The sequence below is a fragment of the Epinephelus lanceolatus genome, chromosome 16, assembly GCF_041903045.1.
Source record: "Epinephelus lanceolatus isolate andai-2023 chromosome 16, ASM4190304v1, whole genome shotgun sequence".
Taxonomy (NCBI): domain Eukaryota; kingdom Metazoa; phylum Chordata; class Actinopteri; order Perciformes; family Serranidae; genus Epinephelus; species Epinephelus lanceolatus.
The window spans coordinates 3,651,301-3,671,634 of NC_135749.1; the positions used below are offsets into that span (position 1 = coordinate 3,651,301).

Genomic DNA, 20,334 nt, shown 5'->3' on the forward strand with positions numbered 1-20,334 from the left:
TACAGTTAGTAATTATCTGTATCGTTACCTCTCTGGCTGCGTGCGTGCGTGTGTGTGTGTGTGTGTGTGTGTGTGTGTGTGTGACACAGCTGCTTGTTTGTCTGAGTTGAGTGTTAATGTGTGAGGTGAATCAGTAGCATGGCTGTTCTACTACAGGTTAAACACTTATTTTTAAAATACAAACATGTGACATTATCGGTTATCGGCCATGAGAAGTAGGTAATTATTGATTATGGGTATCAGTTGAAAAAAATCCATATTGGTGCCTCCCTAGAATATTTTTCAGTGCTACAGCCAGGCTTCCTCATAAAAACACAGTGTTGAAATACACCGAGTAATTCTTCCAACATTTGGCTGAAGAGAACCAAATGTAAAAATCTGGAATGTTAGCATGACATGTTAGCGATCAGCAGCTCCGATCCAAAAATATCAAGGTTGGAAAATCTTCTGAACCCCAGCTGTGTGTGTGTGTGTGTGTGTCTGCAAGGCATCATGTGTGTGTGTGAGGCGATGTGTGTGTAGGGGTGCGTGCTAAACCAAGGCAGTCACAGAGATGACTTTTTAGGGATGCAAGAGACTCACCAGGGGGTTCCTGAAGAATTCATATTTGGCATAGTTCTTCCTGAAGAGGAATTTACTGTCGCTGCTCATGGAGGCTTGAACCTGAACCACCAGCTCATGGTCCTCCAGACACCGCTCTGCACGAGGACACAGACAGACCCACAGTGTTAGTCACCTCAGCCGGGTCATGTTCTCCTCGGGGATGAAACCAGAGGCAAACAGATGTTAGGATCAGTGTACACTGCTTCAGGGCTGACTTGTTTTAATATTCAGGAGCACCATAAGAATATAACCGACACTCTAACTGTAGTTTCACTGCTCATTGTTCTCTCTTTCTTTAAGGCTGATGTGCAGCATAACAAGCAGCTCTTCTGCATGCATTTCCTCTCCCTCTTTCTCTTCACGGTTCTCTTCTCTTTTTAATATTGAAAGCATATTCTGAGACGGCCTTGTTGCCAGAGGACCTGGTTTACTGTAAATTGTTTCAAACAGTGTCCTCGAGCAGCAGGAAACAACAACTTTTACATGTCAGTGTGATGCTACCTGGTACTTAAAAAAATCTTTTCCCCATTTTTCACTGGAAATTCGTATAAAATGGAGAGAACTGTCTGCAACACCGAGGAGTTAACCACCTTTGTTAAATCTCATAACTCTCAATGACATGAATTCACAATAAAGGTCACAGTTGGCCGTTCTCACCTTAAAAACTGCATGTTGTGTGAGGCACAAACACATCACCAGTTACTGTATACAATGACGCAGCAAGAAAAAAAATCTCCTGTTACTAAGAGACGAGCACGAGAGTAAAAGGCTAAAACGGGGGGGGGGCTGTGAAAAGAAGAGGCACTATGAGGCCGGGGGGGAGGAGGTGAAGGTGGAGAGAAGTGGTATGAGATGGAGAGAGGGGTAGGAGGAGGAGGAGGAGGAGGAGGAGGAGGTGGTGAGGGCATTGCAGGAAGATGATGTCATGTATTTAGGCTGATTGCTGAGAGCAGTGAAGCCATAAGCAAAGTACAAGCCACAGACAAACACACAACCACACATTAAGAGCTCACACAGGCCTAACCTGCTCACTGTGCACCACAGAGGCACAATTACTTTCTCCCTCTGTGTGTGTGTGTGTGTGTGTGTGTGTGTGTGTGCGCGTGTGTTCTGTTTCTTGAAGATCAGGGCATATGATCTCAGTGAGGCTGCTTGGAAATAGATAGTGACAGGATGTTCCAGTTTTGCACAGACACACACACACACACACACACACACACACACACACACACACACACACAGAGTCTTGTTTAATTGAGACAAAACACACAGGAACAGACACACACTCGTACATATGTTTTGGTGAAACTGCAGTCGCTATAAAAAGGATCCTGGCTGCAGCTTCAGGGTGGAAATGTCTGAGTCTTTTTGAATTTGTGTGTGTCTGTGTGTGTGTGTGTGTCTGTGTGTGTGTGTGTGTCTGTGTGCGCTGGCTGCAAGCAGGGGAATTTCCTGTGGAGGGTTAAGGAGAGATTGATTGGCCGGGAAGGCTAGGGGCTCGTCCGATGCAGAGAGGCGATTGGCTCCTCGCAGCTCTGGTATGACGCTTTAGATCGGGCCTCTCCCTCCTCCCTCTCTCCCCCCCCCCCCCTCACCTCGATCTCTCCCTCTCTGTCTCTCCTCCTCTCTCCCCTCATCTCCCTCTCTTTTTCCCTCCCTCCCTCCTCACCTCACATTCCATCTCTCCAGTGCACTTTTTTCCAGAAACGCAGATCAAGCAGCAAAGCACAAAGCCATCCTTTGACTCTAAAAATACGACTCGCGAGTAGGAAAGCCTCACAAAGGACAAAGACCGACCCGGAGGAGAAATAAATAAAGAGCGAGAGAAAAAGCTTCAAACGGGGACACGGCAGAAGTGAAGAAGCGGAGCATGGGTCCTGTGTTTCTCTTTTTTGTTTTCTCCCCCCGCTGAGCGAATTATTGCGAGGGAACAGGCTTGTGAGCAGAACATGGAAAATGCTTAATCCTACGACCACCACACCTCCCTCCCTTGCCTCGCCGTATAGAAGGCATACAAGCACTCGTGCCATGCTCAAGTGAACATGCACACTGAGGGTACACACAAGAGAGTATCCCCAACCATGCAGAGACACACAAAAGGGGTATAGACACACATGCACACGCACACAGGACTGAAACACACCTGCAGAAATGATGCATACTCCTTAAAGCCCACTACAGACAAGTATACAGGGACGTAGCAGAGGCAGTTTGGCTTCTGTACACTCTCTGAATGTTGATGTAAATGCTTGTGACAGATTTTCCTGGCATGTGTCACAGTTTGCTTCATTAAGTCGTGGTCTTTTACAGAAAAAGCTAAAACGAAAGGTCTGTTTGGAAACTGATAACGCTACAGATTTTGGCTCGTATTAGCAGAGGTTAACCTGGCGGGAAGTCAGACTGACGTTTAACCACCTTTTCATAAACTGCAACACCACTGCATGTAACCAACGCAGATACGGAGATGCACAAAAAGTCGAATCTATGTCCGTTCCTGCCAAAAAGACCATAAATTTAGATGCAAGTGTGTGCCGAAGCCATACCTGAATGCAAACACACTCACCACGTTATTCAGTATACACACACACATCCTTACCAAGGCCAAGGATGGGGTGATGCTCCACCAGCGTCCAGGCGTTGTCGTCCAGACAGTGGCTCTTGTAGACCAGGAGCTGACACACATCTCTGGCCGTCATGTCCGCCGGGATCTCCACCACCTTACCGGCCCCATCCTCGCTCCACACCTTCACTATCTGAAAACACACGGGGATAATAACCGGAACATGTAAATAAGAGCACTGAGGGTTGCGTTGTGACAGTCTGCAGAAAGTCTAACAACGTTCGGAGGGCGTGACGCATCCCGAGCCACTTTCGGGAATTTGAATCCGCAGAGAAAAGGGAGAATGTGACGGATCAGAGGCTTCAACATTTACCTCCATAACCAGGTGTATTTGTCAAGTCCAGTGTTAAAGCTCCTGTTCACATTATTCTATCACTCCAACATGAGAACTGCTTTAAAAAAAAAATAGGATGACGTCCAGGAAAGGTCGGCCGGCCCCCTGAGCGCTCAGTTCAACCCTTTTGTCTGCAGCTCAACCAAACTTACTCACACGCACATCCGCGAACATGTGTGTAAACCTGCTTGCACACAAACCACAGTGACATGTTTCCTGTCACATGCAAGAATATCCACAATCGGAAGAGTAGAGCAAACCACATATTCACACTCCGACGGTGAAATAACGCGGTGCGTTTACACGTGTTGCATTTTGTCCTTAAACATGTCACCACTGGGAGCAGCAAGTGGCCACAGCTCAGCGCCAGAGTTCCTCCCATTGTTGCACCATTTTGAACCATTTCAGCAAAGTGCCCAAAGAGACATTTAAACCGGGCGTAGTTTTGTCTTCTCTGAGTGTGTTGCTACACGGAGAACCACAGACCAGCTGCTTCACACCACTGTATGAGCAGACTCACACACACACACACACACAGCTCACACATGCAGCACAACACAAACACGAACAGGCAAACGAACATGGGGAAGTGGCTGCAAACCACAAAGGCGACTCAGATTATCTTCCAAATATCAGAGAGAAATTGTGTGTGTGTGTGTGTGTGTGTGTGTGTGTGTGTGTGTTTGTGTGTGTATCCTCACACACCCACATACTCAACATCTTCTGTCCACAGCAGGGATTCTGCTGCCCGACACATCGCACAAAACCAGCGGGCAACAACTGTTGAAAATTACATGAATTGAGACACAAAGCTAGTGATGGGCAAGGGCCGGAGGGGGTGGTGGTACGGAAAATGAAGTCGAACAATGGCAACACAAAGTGGAAACACCAAAAAACGACAGCGACAGCGGCCCAGAAATGACACAAAACACCAGAACGGCAACATGAAGAGAGACTTTGAATGCATCCAGAAACAACGTCACAGCGCTCTGTGGCCCTGCAGAGCCAGAAGACTCCCTCCTCTCATCCCTCACGCCCCCGCCAGGAAAAAAGTGATTTCATGATACATGAGTTTTGTTTGAGAAAAGTTTGAGAAACACTGAGGGGAGGAAAAATGCAAAGGTCCTCACCGCTGCAAACTGATAACCCACACACACACACACACACACACACACACACTGAGCTCCCGACGGACATCCAGAACAGAAAAGGACGTGCGCACAAGTCTCTTACCTCCACAGCCTGAAAGAGGCAACAGTCTGGAGAGCAGGATGGCATTTTCACACTGAGACGCTCTCCAGTGACACGGAGAGACAGAGGGAGAGAGGGAGGGGAGGAGGAGGAGGAGGAGAGGAGAGGGAGGGAAGGAAGTCAGGAAAAGAGAGAGGGAGGGACAGATTGGCAAGGAGAATGCGAGAGAGGTAAGAGGGAAGCGAGGGGGGAGGAGGGAGGAAGTGACAGAGGAAGGACGAGGGTGAAAGAGAGACAGAGCGCGCGCTCGTGCGAGAGAGACAGCCTGCTCCTTCTTCTTGTGCTGGGCAGCATAAAGGCTGAGCTGCGAGGAGTGGTATGAGCCACTGCTCTCCTCCTTCTCCTCCTCCTCCTCCCCCCCACCCCCGCCTCCCCCTCCTCCTCACACTGGATTAACCCAGTGTGGGATTTTTAAACGGTGAGCTGCTACCTGTCACGTACTCTACACTCTTATCTTCAGGGCTGCGTTCAAATCTCCTCATCCCCTCCCGAAAAAAGCTCGCCATCAGCTCCTCTTACTGAAGGCGCCGCACCAAAACTAACAGTCTCTCCCCTAAAATACGCCCACAACTCCCCACACACACATGGATGGAGGGGAACAAGCTCAAACTACTAAGCCAATCACTGAACACACACACACACACACACACGCATCCCTTACTCTTATGCATCCCCTGACATTTTCTTTGAGCTGCCTGACGGTTTTAATTTCTACCCCCTCCCTCTCATCCTCCTCCTCCTCCTCTTCATCCTCCTTCCTCAGCTGTATGTGAAATACTATGCGAGAGTGTCAGGACCAGAGCAACATGTGTAACGCACACTGACGGCTTTGAGGTCTGCAAAGGAGGCACTTGAAAGAAAACGGTGGGGTGATTCGATCTGAAGCCGTGGGGATCACGTGTCAGGCGTTTGGGCTTTTGCTGAGGGGGTCAAGGGAGGGGTAGGTGGGGGGGGCATGGGGGGGAGGTGGTTGCTCAGCAAATCTGCCCGGCCGAGAGAGAGAGAGAGGGAGATAAAGAAAAAGGAGGGAGGATGGGAGCGAGAGGAACAGAGAAAGAGAAAAGAACTATGGAGGAATGTCAGTAATGCAATACTGAGTCATAATCAGGCTCATGTGTAGAGCGCAGGCCAACCCAGCTGGCCCCTAATACAGTGTGCATGAGAACTATGAGCCATACACACACACACACACACACACACACACAAACATAAACACACATTCTCAAAAGAGGAAGACAAAATGTAAACTATGACAACCAGCTCCGGCAGGTTTTTGACTTTACTGTGAAACTACATCACTGATTTTGTTGCAATTCTGTTTTCTTAAATTAATAATTTATGCATTTATTTGACTAATTTGTCATATCGTTATCGCAAAAATACCCTGAAATATCGTGATATTATTTTAGGGCCATATCGCCCACTCCTACTCACAACTGCTCCTACCCTTGGAGTCGTTCAAATCCTCAGCGTTTCACCATGTTACATCTTTACATGATTAAATTAAACTCACCTTGACTCCCCCCTCGTTTCCCCCTCCTCCACTTCCCTCTTTTCCTGTCCACCAGAGGAGGGTGAGGGGTGGAAATGCACGGGGTTAGCACTTAAAACACACACACACACACACACACACACACACACACACATTAAGAGGGCTTGGAGCCGCAGCATATTGGATTGAGGGGTCATGGACGGACACCTGCATGCCTATAAACACAGACATACACATACAAGCACAGTACGCTCGGGGTCAGAGGTCAAACACAATAATCTGCGCCAGGGTCAGCCCCACTTGACCGGGAGGTTTATGGGCCCCTAAACCTATCATACAAGCTAACACAAGAGCACAGACACACACAAGTGATCTGGTTGTTTTAAGCTAGAGCAGATCTCGACCACAGTAACACCACCCACTGACTGTAAAGGCAATCTTGATTGACTCAGGGGGGAGGGGGGAGGGGGGAGGGGAAGTGACGGCCACAAGGTTTTTATTTTCATGTATAAGAAGCATCTCACTCCTGGAAAGGTGGTGTTTTCATAAAACTAGGCTGTGTATGCAGCAAGCCTAATTTACATTGTCACATACGTAACGCGTACGTGATACGTATGTGACGCGCGGGCTGATCCATGATTTTAACCGTGGATCAGTCCGGTGTTTTTAAACGTCGCCACTCAAGACAAGACACACCTTCAAAGAAAGTAGCCCTGTTGTACTGGAAATACAAACCCCTGCTGTGCTGGGCCGATCGTCTAAGTCAAGTCAACCCATGACTGTTGAAAAGGGGTATAAAACCCTCATTACTAATGTCTGCATCTGAACGCTGGTTGGTGGCGACTTCCCACCCCACTCTGTTACAGCATCAGTCGTCTCTCATGTCAGCGAGTGGTCGGGTTTCAGCCAGACAGAGCTGATTAGCTCTGCAGACAGGCCAAACTCAATTTTACCTCACCGGAGCGCCACCACAAAGCCTCACTGAGTGGCTCTCCTCCCCACATCCCCACGACCCGACACTGACACGACACACTCAGTTACATGTGCACACAGTCAGACAGAGAGCCTCCCGTGACTGATACACATCTACCAGTCAGTTCTGGGAATCCCTTCGCATGTTAATATCAGCATAAGAATAAAGTCATGTGGGCGGTGGTGAAATCGATGCAGTGAAACAGAAGATGAATCTCTTTTTGACCTGGCAGATATTAAAATAATAAAAAAAAACTTGAGGAAATTTGGCAGAAAAGTTTACACAGTGATTTATTTTTCCATGCAAAGATCCCGTCCTCACATCATCCTTCATCTGATTTGTCTGAGCAGGAAACTAAAAGCTCTCCATCCCCAGTTCCACAGCAGAATGAAAACCTGCTGTTTGGTCATGTTCAACATATCATCGATCTTACGTGATAAAAATCGAGAGGAGCAAAGGGTGTGTGTAAACTCCGTCTTCAGGAATTAACATTTAACCTTGTGTTCATGAATTTTAAGAATGGTTTCATCAGTGCTGCAATCACATGCTAACCATCACAATTTCTGGCTCCGAAATTACCTCAAACAAGAAGTCAGTCACTCAAAGAGGCCCATCTCTAATCATGTGTAACTTTAAGCCTTGATAATATATAAACAGGTGAGTTATATAAAACTTCACCTCCTTCACGGTTGTCACAAACGGGAAATTTGCTACTGGGACCAAAACATTTTTTTGTACCAGGCTGTAAACACATTTATTTCTGCAGTAAAGTTGTACATTTACATGGAGGTCTAAGGGGATTGACTCACTCTTGGAGCCAGCCTCAAGTGGCCATTAGAGGAACTGCAGCTTTTGGCACTTGTGCACTGACGTCACTATCTCAGCGCTGGAGGTTGCTGCTCGGAAAAAACTGAATGTAGCAGCAGTTCTAGGGCTTTACCGACTCCGTTTTGGCTGTTCAACACGAATATTGAACTATTCCTTTCTTTTTTCCATATAGAGCATTTTAACAGAATTTGGTGGGATGTTGACGCAGTTAGCAAGCCAAGTTAGTCTCAAAAGCTAATGGCGGCCAACTACACTTATAATGGGTCAGAAATGTGCAACATTTTCTTTACCGACACTAGACATCAAACAAAAGCCAGAGACTCTATTTCATTAAGTGTCTCTGAGCTGGAAATTCACCACTTTTAAGCAGAAGGCAGAAGATGAAGTTATCTCAAAGCCTGACCGAGCACAGCTATGGGTGGCTGCCTCAGTCTCACTCAGACACATCCTGGGTCTGGGTCTGCTGCTGCCTGTATCGGAGAGCAGCGTGTGCACTACAGAGCAGTGTGCCCTGTACATCTAGGAGCCAAACGTCACACTGACTGACCAAAGAAATCTCAGTCAACTGAGGGGTCTCTGACTGATGGTGTAGGAGCCAAATATGTCATTTCACTCAGCAGACATTAACTGTATTTACTATGTATGTACACGGCGGTGGCATATTGCTAGTTGGAGCGTTATTGTATAAATGTAGGAACAACACTGTTGCTGGTAGGGTTGGGTCGGTATGAGAAAAAAAAAAAACCGGTCAGGTTTTTGTGAAAAACCGCATCAAGTCAGTAATACCGGATTTTTGCCACTTGGGGGCGCAATTGACTAATTTAAAATAAAAAACGACCATAGGACAACAGAGTGACAGTAACACATTGTTTCTTTTATTCCTTACAAATAAATTTGCAGGTTTAGCTTACTCAATCAGTGCAAACAAGGGTTGCCTCCTTCATCTGGCTCAAAGCCAAAGTGTTGCCATATTGGCACATTCTTTGATTTCTTCGAGACTAAATTGTCCGCCATTATCGACTCCCCATCACTGTTAAACTCCAGGCTACAGTAGAGGCCTCGGGCATGCGCACTTAGATCTCCTAGCTCACGGTTGCGCAGCTCCGTGGCCGGCCCTGCAGCGATCGTTTTGGCGTCTGGTGTATTTTCTGCGCAAGCCACGAGTGAATGTGTCAAGCCGGGCAGTTACCCATGATGGAAAAACAGCCCCAGATGTGACGGAGACAACAGCTGGGAGCAGAACCGCTTGTCGACCGGCGTGGAGAAATGCGCGTCCGATGTGAATGGAAGTGCTTCGCAGGCAGTGTGGCCCTGCCGTTAGTCCCCACCCCCACCCCCAACCCTCTCTCCTGCTCGCTGTGCGCTTGGCGGAGAGGCAGACACAGGCTGTAAAATGATGTATGCGGTCCAGTCGGTCTTAAAAAAAAAAAAAAAAAAAAACCCGGTCCAAGACGGAGTACCGAACCGAACTGGTATTACCGAGAACCGACCCAACCCTAGTTGCTGACAGGTGTTTCACCCTGAAAGTACAACAGGTTTTTGACTGTGGTGCGGGATGGTGTGCAGCTGTGTTCTGTTTGACTGAAAGATAAAGAAATGGACATTTATTCAACCCGTGTTTGGTGGTGTGAATAAATACGATGATTACTCTGCAACTGGAACCTGCCGTTTGTCCAAACTCAACACAACCAAGGAAACTGTGGCATCAACCATCAACCAGGTCAGGCCAGGTAAAGCATCTCATGTAGCTGCAAGTAATAGGCTTAGCTCCTTCAGATGGATACAGCATTGAAGGTGGAACCTGTGGTATGAAATGACCTGAATGATTGATGCTGCTTCCACATCATTGGCCCCATAAAGCAAGCACACCAGAGACGTCCACCGGCTGATCTGGTTAATTGTGGTTTAACACTCACTAACTTGAATCAGGATAAAATGATTTAATCGTGCGGCTCTTCTGGACTTTCCAAATGTTAGCGGATCAATCCTGATAGTGAAACCAGTCATTTCCCTGGGGTTGTGGTGCTAAGAAAAAAAATCCACTGATTTACAGAAGTCTCTTTTCCAGTGTAAGTCTATAGGAAAAGGTCTTTGGGCCCAATGGCATCACGTGACGGACTAGGGAGGTGTCATCCCAAATGTCAATAAAGTGTAATGTGTAATAAAGATGGACAACATGACAGCTCCCCAAAAATGAAGCCAAAACATGTTGATCACCCCCTGGTGGCTGGCTGCAGTACAGGTCATAAACTTACTACGCTGACGTTTGTGTTTAAGTGCTCACATTTCTGATACGTTTGGTTTTACATTTGGGGGTTTGATGTCGTGATTGACAGCTGCGTGCGCCAAATGGTGTGCTCTTGGTCAATGGCGCTGCTCGCGACTGGCTGTACGGCAGGAACCCGACACCACAGAGATCGCTGCTGTACAAACTCTGGCTTCAAATGATGTCACCAGTGCAAGATGGCAGCAGCTGTATCCCGGATATTTTGGCTTCATTTTTGTACACTGGGAGGAAGCAGAGACGCGTCCTCCATCTTTATTGACAGTCTAAGATTCAAGTGTGCGCGTGTATCAAAGAATTGCATGTTCCCTTGAAAACCACACACACACGCACACACGCACGCACGCACACACACACATTTAATTTTACATAAAACATCTTGAGCTACAGCACAAACTACAGTGACTAAGTGTCCTTATAAGCCTACTCTGTTGAACAGGGTTTCACCACCATCTTTACACACATGCGCGCGCACACACACACACACACACACACGTAAATGCACCTGATCTGATTGCAGTGGGTCAGCAGACCATTGCGTGCAGGAGTTGATCAGCTGACCGTAGACGGTGGGGGGGGGAGGGGGGGGGGGGGTATGAGTCCTAAACAGAGAGAGTGTGTGACTCAGAGCTTGAGTTAAATTAGTTTTTATGACACTGCTACATCAGGACACGGGGACCATAAATATTCCTCTATAAATATTTGTTTGGGGGCACTGTCATCTTTGGCAATCAGCTGATACAACCTTCTTTATGCACTAAGGTACACAGATAAGGGAATGGCACAGGGTAAAGCATGGTATTATCAAACCACTGAGCACAGAGCTGCTATTAAAGGGTATTTCCTGAATTATTTTATATAATTTAATAGCATAAAAGTTTCCGTACATTATCAATACGACACAACCAGAGGGTGGAAAAGTGGTTCAACGGAACATGGAACATTCCTATAGTAATACTAGTGTTACTGTATTACTGTTTATTGTTTTACCATAGTATTTATACACTATTTTAAATTGTATTACTTTGGGATGCACAATATATATTTTGAGCCGATAAATTATCTGTCGATAATGGGACATATTTACTATTATGCCTTATTCCGATAATTAAAATCATAGCAGATAATATGAAACCAGACTGCTTCCATTCACTAACACAGGCAGGATCTACACACTGACAACTTGGGTGGTTGTACGAGTTCCTTTAAACTTGGCTTGCAAGCCGCTAATCAACACAGAGAAGAAGAACAACAACTGCAGTACACTGTAGAGAGTTAAACATGTCACAGTGTGGACGTCTTTCACAGTTCCAGAGGAAGACAACAGGATTGCACCGAAGGTCTAATCTCCTATCACACGACACCCCACCAGATCCACAAACTTCCTGCAGCTGTTAAACACGTTAGAGGCAGCACTGAAGGACCGTCTTCAGAGTGATAGCACGAGCTAATTAGCAGCAGCGGCTAACAACAACAAACTGAAGTGGAAGCTACTGAGGAAGGACATTAAGTCATCCCCTGCTTTACAAACCAATCACTGAAGTTTTTGCAGTGCCTTAGCAAGAAGGTTCCACAAATATCATTTTAAAACCAAAGTCTGACACAGGTTCTTTTGTACTTAAGCTGCTGATTGATAATGTTTAGCATCTGTTTTATATCTTTAAAACACGACCACAAGAAGCTTTCATTGTTTTTTTTTTAGAGAACTGTATTGTGGTCACGGTGGAAAAGCCTCTGAAACAAAGTAGGCTACTCACTTGCTTCTGAAACCTTGCACCTCTTAGCCTTCACAAGTGCATTAATATCGTGTCTGACACCCATGTGGTAAAGGGAAAAGTCGGGGGGATCGCGAGAGATGATAGGATTCCTCCTCTGGGCACTATGAGTGTTCTTGCAAAAGGTCATGGCAGTTCATCCAAAATTTGTTGGGGTTTTTCAGTCTGGACCAAACTGGTGGGCTGAGTGACCACACTGCCGTCCCTAGCTGACATGATTAAAAAAGAAAACACCAATCGAGACTGCAGACAGCACCAAAGTGCGATCCTCTTTGTCAATTAGCTGCTTTAAATTTTTGTTTTGCAATTTCGCAAGCACCAAATAATCACACCATGCACCGAATAGAAAAAACCATGAGAACGTGACTCTTTCACATCCCTTTTTCGTCATTAAAACCGTCTTTTCTCTTGCCTTTCTCCACAGGGAGGTCAAAGGTCAGGGTCATTTAAAGAGCAGTGAACCCAGAGCTGGAAGGGGTTCAGCTTCTTGCTTAAGCTACTTCAGCAGGGTGGATGCTTGCCAACACAGGGGGCTTGAACCCGAGTTCTTTGCTTGAGAGATGGTCTCTTTAACCACTGGGCCTCCCTGCTGTCCCTGATGTTTGTAATGCCGCGTCTCTGGCCACAAATAAAAGCACAAGTTGCGTTACAGCCGCAGTCACGATGCCAAAGCAAACCCATTTGCCCAGTGATGACAGACAGGATCTGAACAAATCCTTGTGAAAGCCGGGGTAATATTATCAACTGTGTGGTGTAAGACTGCCACAACATGCGTGGGAAACTATCAGAGTTCAGCAATAACTACAGACGGACTAGTGATTAAGCTTTGGCATTAGCAGCTCCCAGATTCAAGGTAAAGAGTTCAATGAGATTTACTATGAGATGGGTATCCCCCTGAACTTATTTTGGAAGAGTCTGATGGAGATGCAGACTCACGTTATCTCTTCATGACCCCCTGAGGACAAATCCATTTATGTTATCAAAGGCAACGCAAGCCATAAACTTGACATGTCACGCACACACACAGTTCTGCTGGCTCACAATATAAGCTGTGTATTTGAGAAAGACCGAAGCTTAGTGAAGAATGTTCAGATTCCAACTCTACAGCTGGAGGGAGAGAGATCCTATGATAAAACCATGCCAATGCAAATACGATGCAACTATGTCTGCAGACCAACGCACAGCTTGTCTGAGAGTCTGCATTGTTGTGTAACCCTTTCTCGGTGCTCCTCTGGCAACATTACTAAACTGACTCCATGCATACATGTACATCTTCACAGCCTTCGCTAGCCTTTAGCCTTTCCGTTAGCTTGCACACGACATTACACAACATAGCATGTCAACAGATGCACTTATGTCTGGAGTTAAAGGCCATGTCTTGGCCAGTGTGACGGTGGTCTTGTGGAACTTAAGTGATTGGATCAGAGATGGTTTCATTCAATCAGCCTAAGGCTAACCATGGCATTAGAAAGGATGAAAGTACATGATGGTTCCACATGCATCCACCCAAGGCGGCCAGTTAATGCTGGGACTAGTTTAGGATGCTACACACTCATACCACTGTTAACCAAGACTTAAACTCCTTTACACTGACTTTTCGAGGCAGGAATTTCACACTGTTATTCCGCCTAACAGCTCTGTCGCCAAATGGGTGGACAGAGTTGTTGTTGGCATTGAAGGTACAGCACCAAAACAATGTCGGTATGAACAGGAAAGCCAGCAGGACAGGCATGATATTTTGATGACATGTATCCCGTGTCTTCAAAGGGCTGGAAAATGTGAGGTCGGACGCTGGGCGCTACTCTTGCGCCTACTCTGTGTGTACTTTCAAGGGCGCAGAGGCAGGTTGCGTCTAAGGTTGCTAGGCGATCATAACCAGCACTGTATCATAGCCTATTTACCAGAGATCGTGAATGCAGAGCTGATCTTCTTCCAGGTGTTCTTCCGTAAGGGTGTATTATGCCAAAAATATTGTCTGTGGCACAGATGTACAGCTTTGGGTATCCCTGCACTAAAATGATAAGCTTCTCCTCCATAGTTACCATCAACATGTTTTTACGCAGGAGGGGAACGATATCTGGATACTGGTCATTCCTCGTCACATGTGGTGTGTGCTGCTGCTTTGGACTGCTTTGAAGTTGAATTCTGTTTATCTCCTGCGCCCTGAAAAAAAAAATAGACCCTTGGGAACACATGTGCTGCACGATCGCGTCGCTCTGGCAGTTGAGCATGCCTGCCACACGTCTACATTGAAAACAATGAATTTGAAGGTGCAAAAAAGGCGCATATGTACAGCCTCTAAGTGTGAGACTCACTGCAGGAGATTTAAAAAGTAGCCGACAGCAGCTAGCAGCTAACTTTAAGAAGAAAAACAAAAAAAAAACTAAAAAAAAAACTAACCTGGTCATGATTTCTGGAAAGAGACATTGATGTTGAGTTTTTAAATTGTATTTTTTGGCGCTGTGAGCACCACAAGCTGAGTGCCATCTCCATTTTATTGGAGAGAAGACAGACATCTCTATGGCCGCCATCTCAAACACCTGGCAACTCACACTTAAACAATCTCGATTGGTAAACAGCTCTACAGGTAAGAGGGTAAATATGTATGTTTGATTTGGGGCTGAACTGTCCCTTTAATGTGTGACCATCATATCGATAAATGATGATAAGTGATGTTTCTTTACACTGCTGCTTTCTGTTTCCCATGATCCCCATCACCTCCAGCCACTCATTTATCAGTCTCCCAGCCACCTCCTCTGCTTGTTCAGCCAAAAGCGTTTTCTCTTTTGCTGACAATGATAAACATGAAGGAATGTTGGAAGTGATCTTTCCTTCCAGTGCGAGCTTTATCGCCGTTTGCGCTGGAAGAATACTACCATCTTCCTGTTTTTCTACCAGTAAGTAGTCTTGAAGAATGTCCTGCCGACTCCAACCTGGTAACATGCCATGAAACATGCAATGAAGAAGAAGCAAAACGCTGCCAGACCTCCGAACCATAATGTGACAGAAACATTACAGCAGGGACGAGTCATCAATGTCAGACACAAAGCACATGATGAGCAGCTTCAGGAAATATTAAACTGAATTTAATACACTCGTTATCACGAAACACAAATTATATTCCCTGTCTTTAGCGCGTGCTGGCCGATGACTTGCCTCCTCAGACACATGAAACGACAGTGAAATGAACTAAAGTGAACAAAAGTGGACAGAATGAAGATGTTCTGGGAACGAGACATGATGCAACATCTGGTCCGCTCTCACACAAACACACAGAAAAGATCCTTTGTGCAAACTGCAAACCAGCTCTCTGACTCCAGACCTTGTGAGATGATGTCAACGATGTGCAAAGATAATGCGTTGTCTTATCGTGTGTGTGTGTGTGTGTGTGTGTGTGTGTGCGCGTGATCTTAATAATGCCACCTATGCATGTATCTATGTGTGGGAGTTTGGAAGAAAGATTGAGCATCTAAAATAACTTTTGTGGTTCAGGGTGGGCATCCTGAGAGAGATGGAACATTCCTGGGACAGGAGGCTCTACCGGGGGAAGGAAGGGCACACACACACACACACCCACACACACACACGCACATACGGTGACGTTAAGAGCCAAGGTTTAAGCGTGTGAACCGGAAACGGGCGCCTGTCTTGCCGGAGCCAGCAGACAGACTCAGAAGGTTCAGAGTTGTATTCCCAGCTCTGCTGCGGAAGTCTGCGCTCTGTCTGCAGCATCCTGAGGACATCGCTCACCTCCATCCACAGCAAAACACGTCTGTCACCCCGTGTGTGTGTGTGTGTGTGTGTGTGTCTGTGTGTGTACATGTGATTGATAATGATGCTTCCATTATAACACACACACACACATATGGTCAGATAACCCAGGGTGAGCTGTTGTGTAATGGAAGGAAAGGCCGTCTGCCGCCAAAGTCAACACATGCTGCTCTGACCTGAACATAACAGGCCAGTCAGCTGGTTTCAAAACACACACACACACACCCTCTCTTGTGATGGTGGTCATACAAAGGACATCAAGTATTAACAGTTTTGGTGGTAGTGACCGGTAACTATTTCAAAAACATACAAAACAGTGGGTGATGTTTCCTTGTTTCCTCTCCTCCCTCCTCCCGTCACCTGTAGAGCATCAGTGAGTGTGTATTGGCGCAGGTAAGGTGGTTATGGCCGTACTTACGTGGTTGTCGGAGCTCTGTATGGGGCTGAGGACGGGGGAGCTTGCTGGACTGCAGAGCTCAGGGAAAGGATTGGGGATGGCGGGCAGGGAGGCTGGACGCAGCTGATGCTCTTCCTGCAGGCACCTGCAGAGGGAGACACACACTGCTGTCATGGCTGGGTGACCAGAGAAAGGCTCACAACACTGATGATGGGTATAAAACTGATGGTATTTGAGTATAAAAATAAAGTGCGGCACACGTCATATATTAGACTGAAAGGTTAATTTCCTCTGTGACCTTTGAGCAACATGACATTTTGAGAGTTTGGGATAAAAAAGCAAAGTATCCATGGCATAAAATCTGCCTTATAAAGCTCCAGGTGACGTAAAAGTTGATTTATAGTGACATCATTTAAAATGTGACTTAATTTTGCTGCTGCTACAATATAAATTAAAGCTCCAGTGTGCAGGACTGATGGGGATACAATCAGCAGAAAAGGAATAAGTAGATATTTTTTTGTCTATAATGAAAATAAGTATCACTATGTTTTCGTTACCTTAAAATGAGCCTTTTATATCTACATAAGGAGCAGGTCCTCGTCTACCTGCAGATAATTCAGCGCTTCGTAAAAACCTCCTGAACGTCTCGATCAAAAAAAAGCTGAGCAGACATGAGCAGGAAGTGGGAAAGCCGCCTGTCTTCGCCATGGCAAACCAGTGTTACTTGAATAAGTAAACAGTGACCAACGGGACCAGACTGGCCGACCCGTATGCTCTCACTCAGTGGATGGATGATGTCACAGGAAGCCAATCTTACAAAGGAGGACCACACTTGTTTGTTTTGCTATGGAAGCTAACGTTAGCTAATGTGCTAAAAAGTTACAGAGTTCCAGAGAAATCCAATATTCCTCTTAATCCCTCCCCAGTTTCTGATGAGGTGGACATGATAACCCTTAATACACATAACCTTATTCATCCCTACAACAGGAAATACTTTTTCCCTAACCTGATATGAAGTGTGCGCTGCACATGTGAGCATTTTTGATGATGGCCTCCGTCCAGTCCTTTGGTCTTATCACATTTAACCATAGTTGTCTTTGTTTTTGTTGACGGGCAGTGGCGGCTGGTTTTGAGCCATGACTCCTTCTATTCTGGCTCCCAATAACACAACAAGACAAACACATTTTAACACTCCTGTGGGGGAGAGGCAGCTGCACCTCCAGGTAACAAACTGACGTCATCGTGACGTCGGCCCTAAAAGGGTCTCTAACAATATGAAGAAACAGATTTTCTGTAAAAAAACAAAACAAAAAAAACAAATTTGGCATATATTTTCAAATAGGTGCACAAAATGTGTGGAGATGTGACCGAAAAGGGTTAAAAAAGTAAATTGTATTTCATCTCAACGTTAAGGAGAAAAATAACCATCCTAATTGAAGAACAATGAATCGCCTAGAAGCGGATTAATACTTGTGCGTCAGCTCTATACAAAGCGTATGTCACGGCCTATGCATGTGGCCCACTCCATTAGGAGCATTTATACTTGTGCGGTGGTGTGTCTGTGTCACTCTGCAGTTACACAGTCAACATATACAGACACATGACACATTAAAACAGGACTGTTGTGGAACTCAAAATGATAACTGTACCAGTGTTAGTCTAAGCACATCAGATGTGAGTATGCGATTCCTTAACTCTCCATATTGACATAGTTTTCACCTAGCCTGTATACTTTGATAGCATAACCAAATTCCTGAAATTCAGTCGTAGCTTTTTGTTTTGGTGTGCCACCCCAACATTGTCAGTGCCCCCATGCAGCCACACTTATGAAACATTTCCAGGGGCACCACTGCATGCAAACAAATCAAATGAAGCACACAGAGCCAAAGACAAACAGGAGACAGTACTTCCAGTTGTGTGTTTGAATAGAAGACAGAGAAATCGATGCAGGGGGCAGGTAATGAGAGTCTACCTGACGGCCTGGATGTGCATGGGCTGAGAGTGCCGCAGAGGCGGGGTGTGACGACGGTGGGCCTGGCCGTGTCCCGGGTAGGCAGGGTGCGTATGTTGGTGGTGGTTGGGAGTGTGCACGTGGCCGTTGTTCAGGAGCAGCGCCGTGTCTGCCTGCACGGGGTACACGCTCTCCATGGAGGAGTTCATGTCATTCACCAGCTGCTCCAGGTCCACGTCGTCGTCTGTGGAAGAGGGCGGATAGTGGGATGGGAGAGGGTGGAAAAAGAAAGTGAGTGACAGTGACAGTGACAGTAGACGCTGCAGGACAGCAGATATCCAGTGGCCTCAGTGGGAACCAGTGTTTGAGAGGTTATTTTTAAACCGTCTAGTACCAGCTGATGTCATTAGAAGTCATCCTTCATGGACTGTAGAGGGGACTGTCTGCAAAAAACTCAATCTGTCTACCGTAACTGTGGCGGCAAAGTTTAGTGAGGATCTGCATTCTTTCTCTGTAGTTTTCACAGTTGATATGAAAGCCTTTATCAAAGTAAAACAAGACAAACTAGAAGTCTGGTTATGGACACTTCTACGTTGTCAATTGATGTATCTTGTATTTCTACTTCTGTATTTAAAGACAGACAGAGAAAATATTAAATGATAAATGGACTGCCTTTATATACCGTAGCACTTTTCTAGTTTTAGTGGCGATTCAAAGCGCTTTACAACACAAGCACCATTCACTCATTCACACACCGGGGCTGGACGATACAACGATAACTATCTCAATGTCAATTTCATTGATACAGATATAATATCTATTTGATAAATCCTCTTGTAAATGACCCCAATGTGACCCCTAAAGACTTGCAACTCGATTTCCCTTCATTTTCTGAATCAGCACCTTTGATTCAAGACAAGTCGACACTTAATTCTCCAGTTGTTTTTTTCCTGCGATGAAGCTACCAATGAAATCTTGGCGACTAATGACCTTTCTAGTTGTCTATCAGGGGGCGGCCCTAACTAAGACATGTTCAGCTTGGGTATGACATAATTCCCAGCTACGACAGTTCATGAGCTAATGCTAAGCTAACGTTATTACTCCATTGTTAAAACTGAATTACACTGGGGGAAGAGAGTGCATCATGACTTGTTTGGGACTCAAAACTCAAAGTGTAGGACTTGGAGTTTTTGGTCTTGATTTGACTTGGACTTGCCTGTCTAAATTGGGACTTGAGCACAAAGACTTGAGACTTACTTGTGATTTGGTCCCACCTCTGACACACAATCATACAGAAGTGACTGAGGCCACCATACAAGGTTCCACCTGCTCATCAGATAAACACTCACACACTGACAGCACAGTCACTGGGGGAGCAAAGACACAAGTCAGCTGCAGGGGCCGAGGATCGAACAACCGACAGCCTGACTGGTAGATAACCACTCGACCTACTGAGCCACAGCCGCCCTACTGGAAGCCAATTTGTCGTAAATGAATGTTACAGAGTCCTGTTAGGGTTAAAAGTTTACTTCAGGGTCAATAAAGGGTTACTTGTTTTACTTTAAACACACAGCGGAGCATTCTGACCTTTTGTCCCACTCCTACTGCACATGCTGAGACAAAGCCGCAGCATTGTGACTAGCACCTTTAATTAGTTGTAATTTAACACGGTCAACAGCCAAATTATTGCCAGAAGCACATTGTGGTCCTGAACTGTTGAGCACAACACCAAAGGGAGAGAGAACACACAGACTTGTTTTGAAGTTTCACTCCTCCTCGTGTTGGATTTCACTTTGGCTTGGATTCCTTCCAATGGCTGTGTAGTACACTAACTGGCCCGCTCCCCATTGGTCAAATTATGTGAAACCTGTGATTCAAGGCCCTGAGTTGTCCGTCAAGAACTGGAAGTTGGAAGAAACAGTCACCCACAGACGGGACAACCAACCTAACCACAGTGAGAGGGTCTTTACAGGACAGTCAACAAGGCAGCTGCCAGTCAGTGCGTGTCCTTCAAGCTGAACTGTTACTAATTAACGGAGGTCAGTCTGGGATTAA

General features: G+C 46.0%; 1 protein-coding gene across 3 annotated transcripts in view; it reads right to left on the reverse strand.

Moving 5' to 3' along the window:
* LOC117263599 (growth factor receptor-bound protein 10-like) overlaps positions 1-20,334 on the reverse strand; it is a 54,662-nt gene that overhangs the window by 12,687 nt on the left and 21,641 nt on the right. The window contains exons 4-7 of one of the 3 annotated variants that reach the window (XM_033637144.2): positions 18,301-18,523; positions 16,350-16,473; positions 3,200-3,356; positions 583-698 (exon numbers count right to left, since the gene is read on the reverse strand). In XM_033637144.2, the coding sequence (XP_033493035.2) occupies positions 583-698; positions 3,200-3,356; positions 16,350-16,473; positions 18,301-18,523 (620 nt within the window). Of the gene's footprint in view, positions 1-582; positions 699-3,199; positions 3,357-3,536; positions 3,558-4,790; positions 4,916-16,349; positions 16,474-18,300; positions 18,524-20,334 lie in introns of those variants that run through there. The other 2 variants (XM_033637145.2, XM_078175493.1) reach the window with 2 other exon arrangements.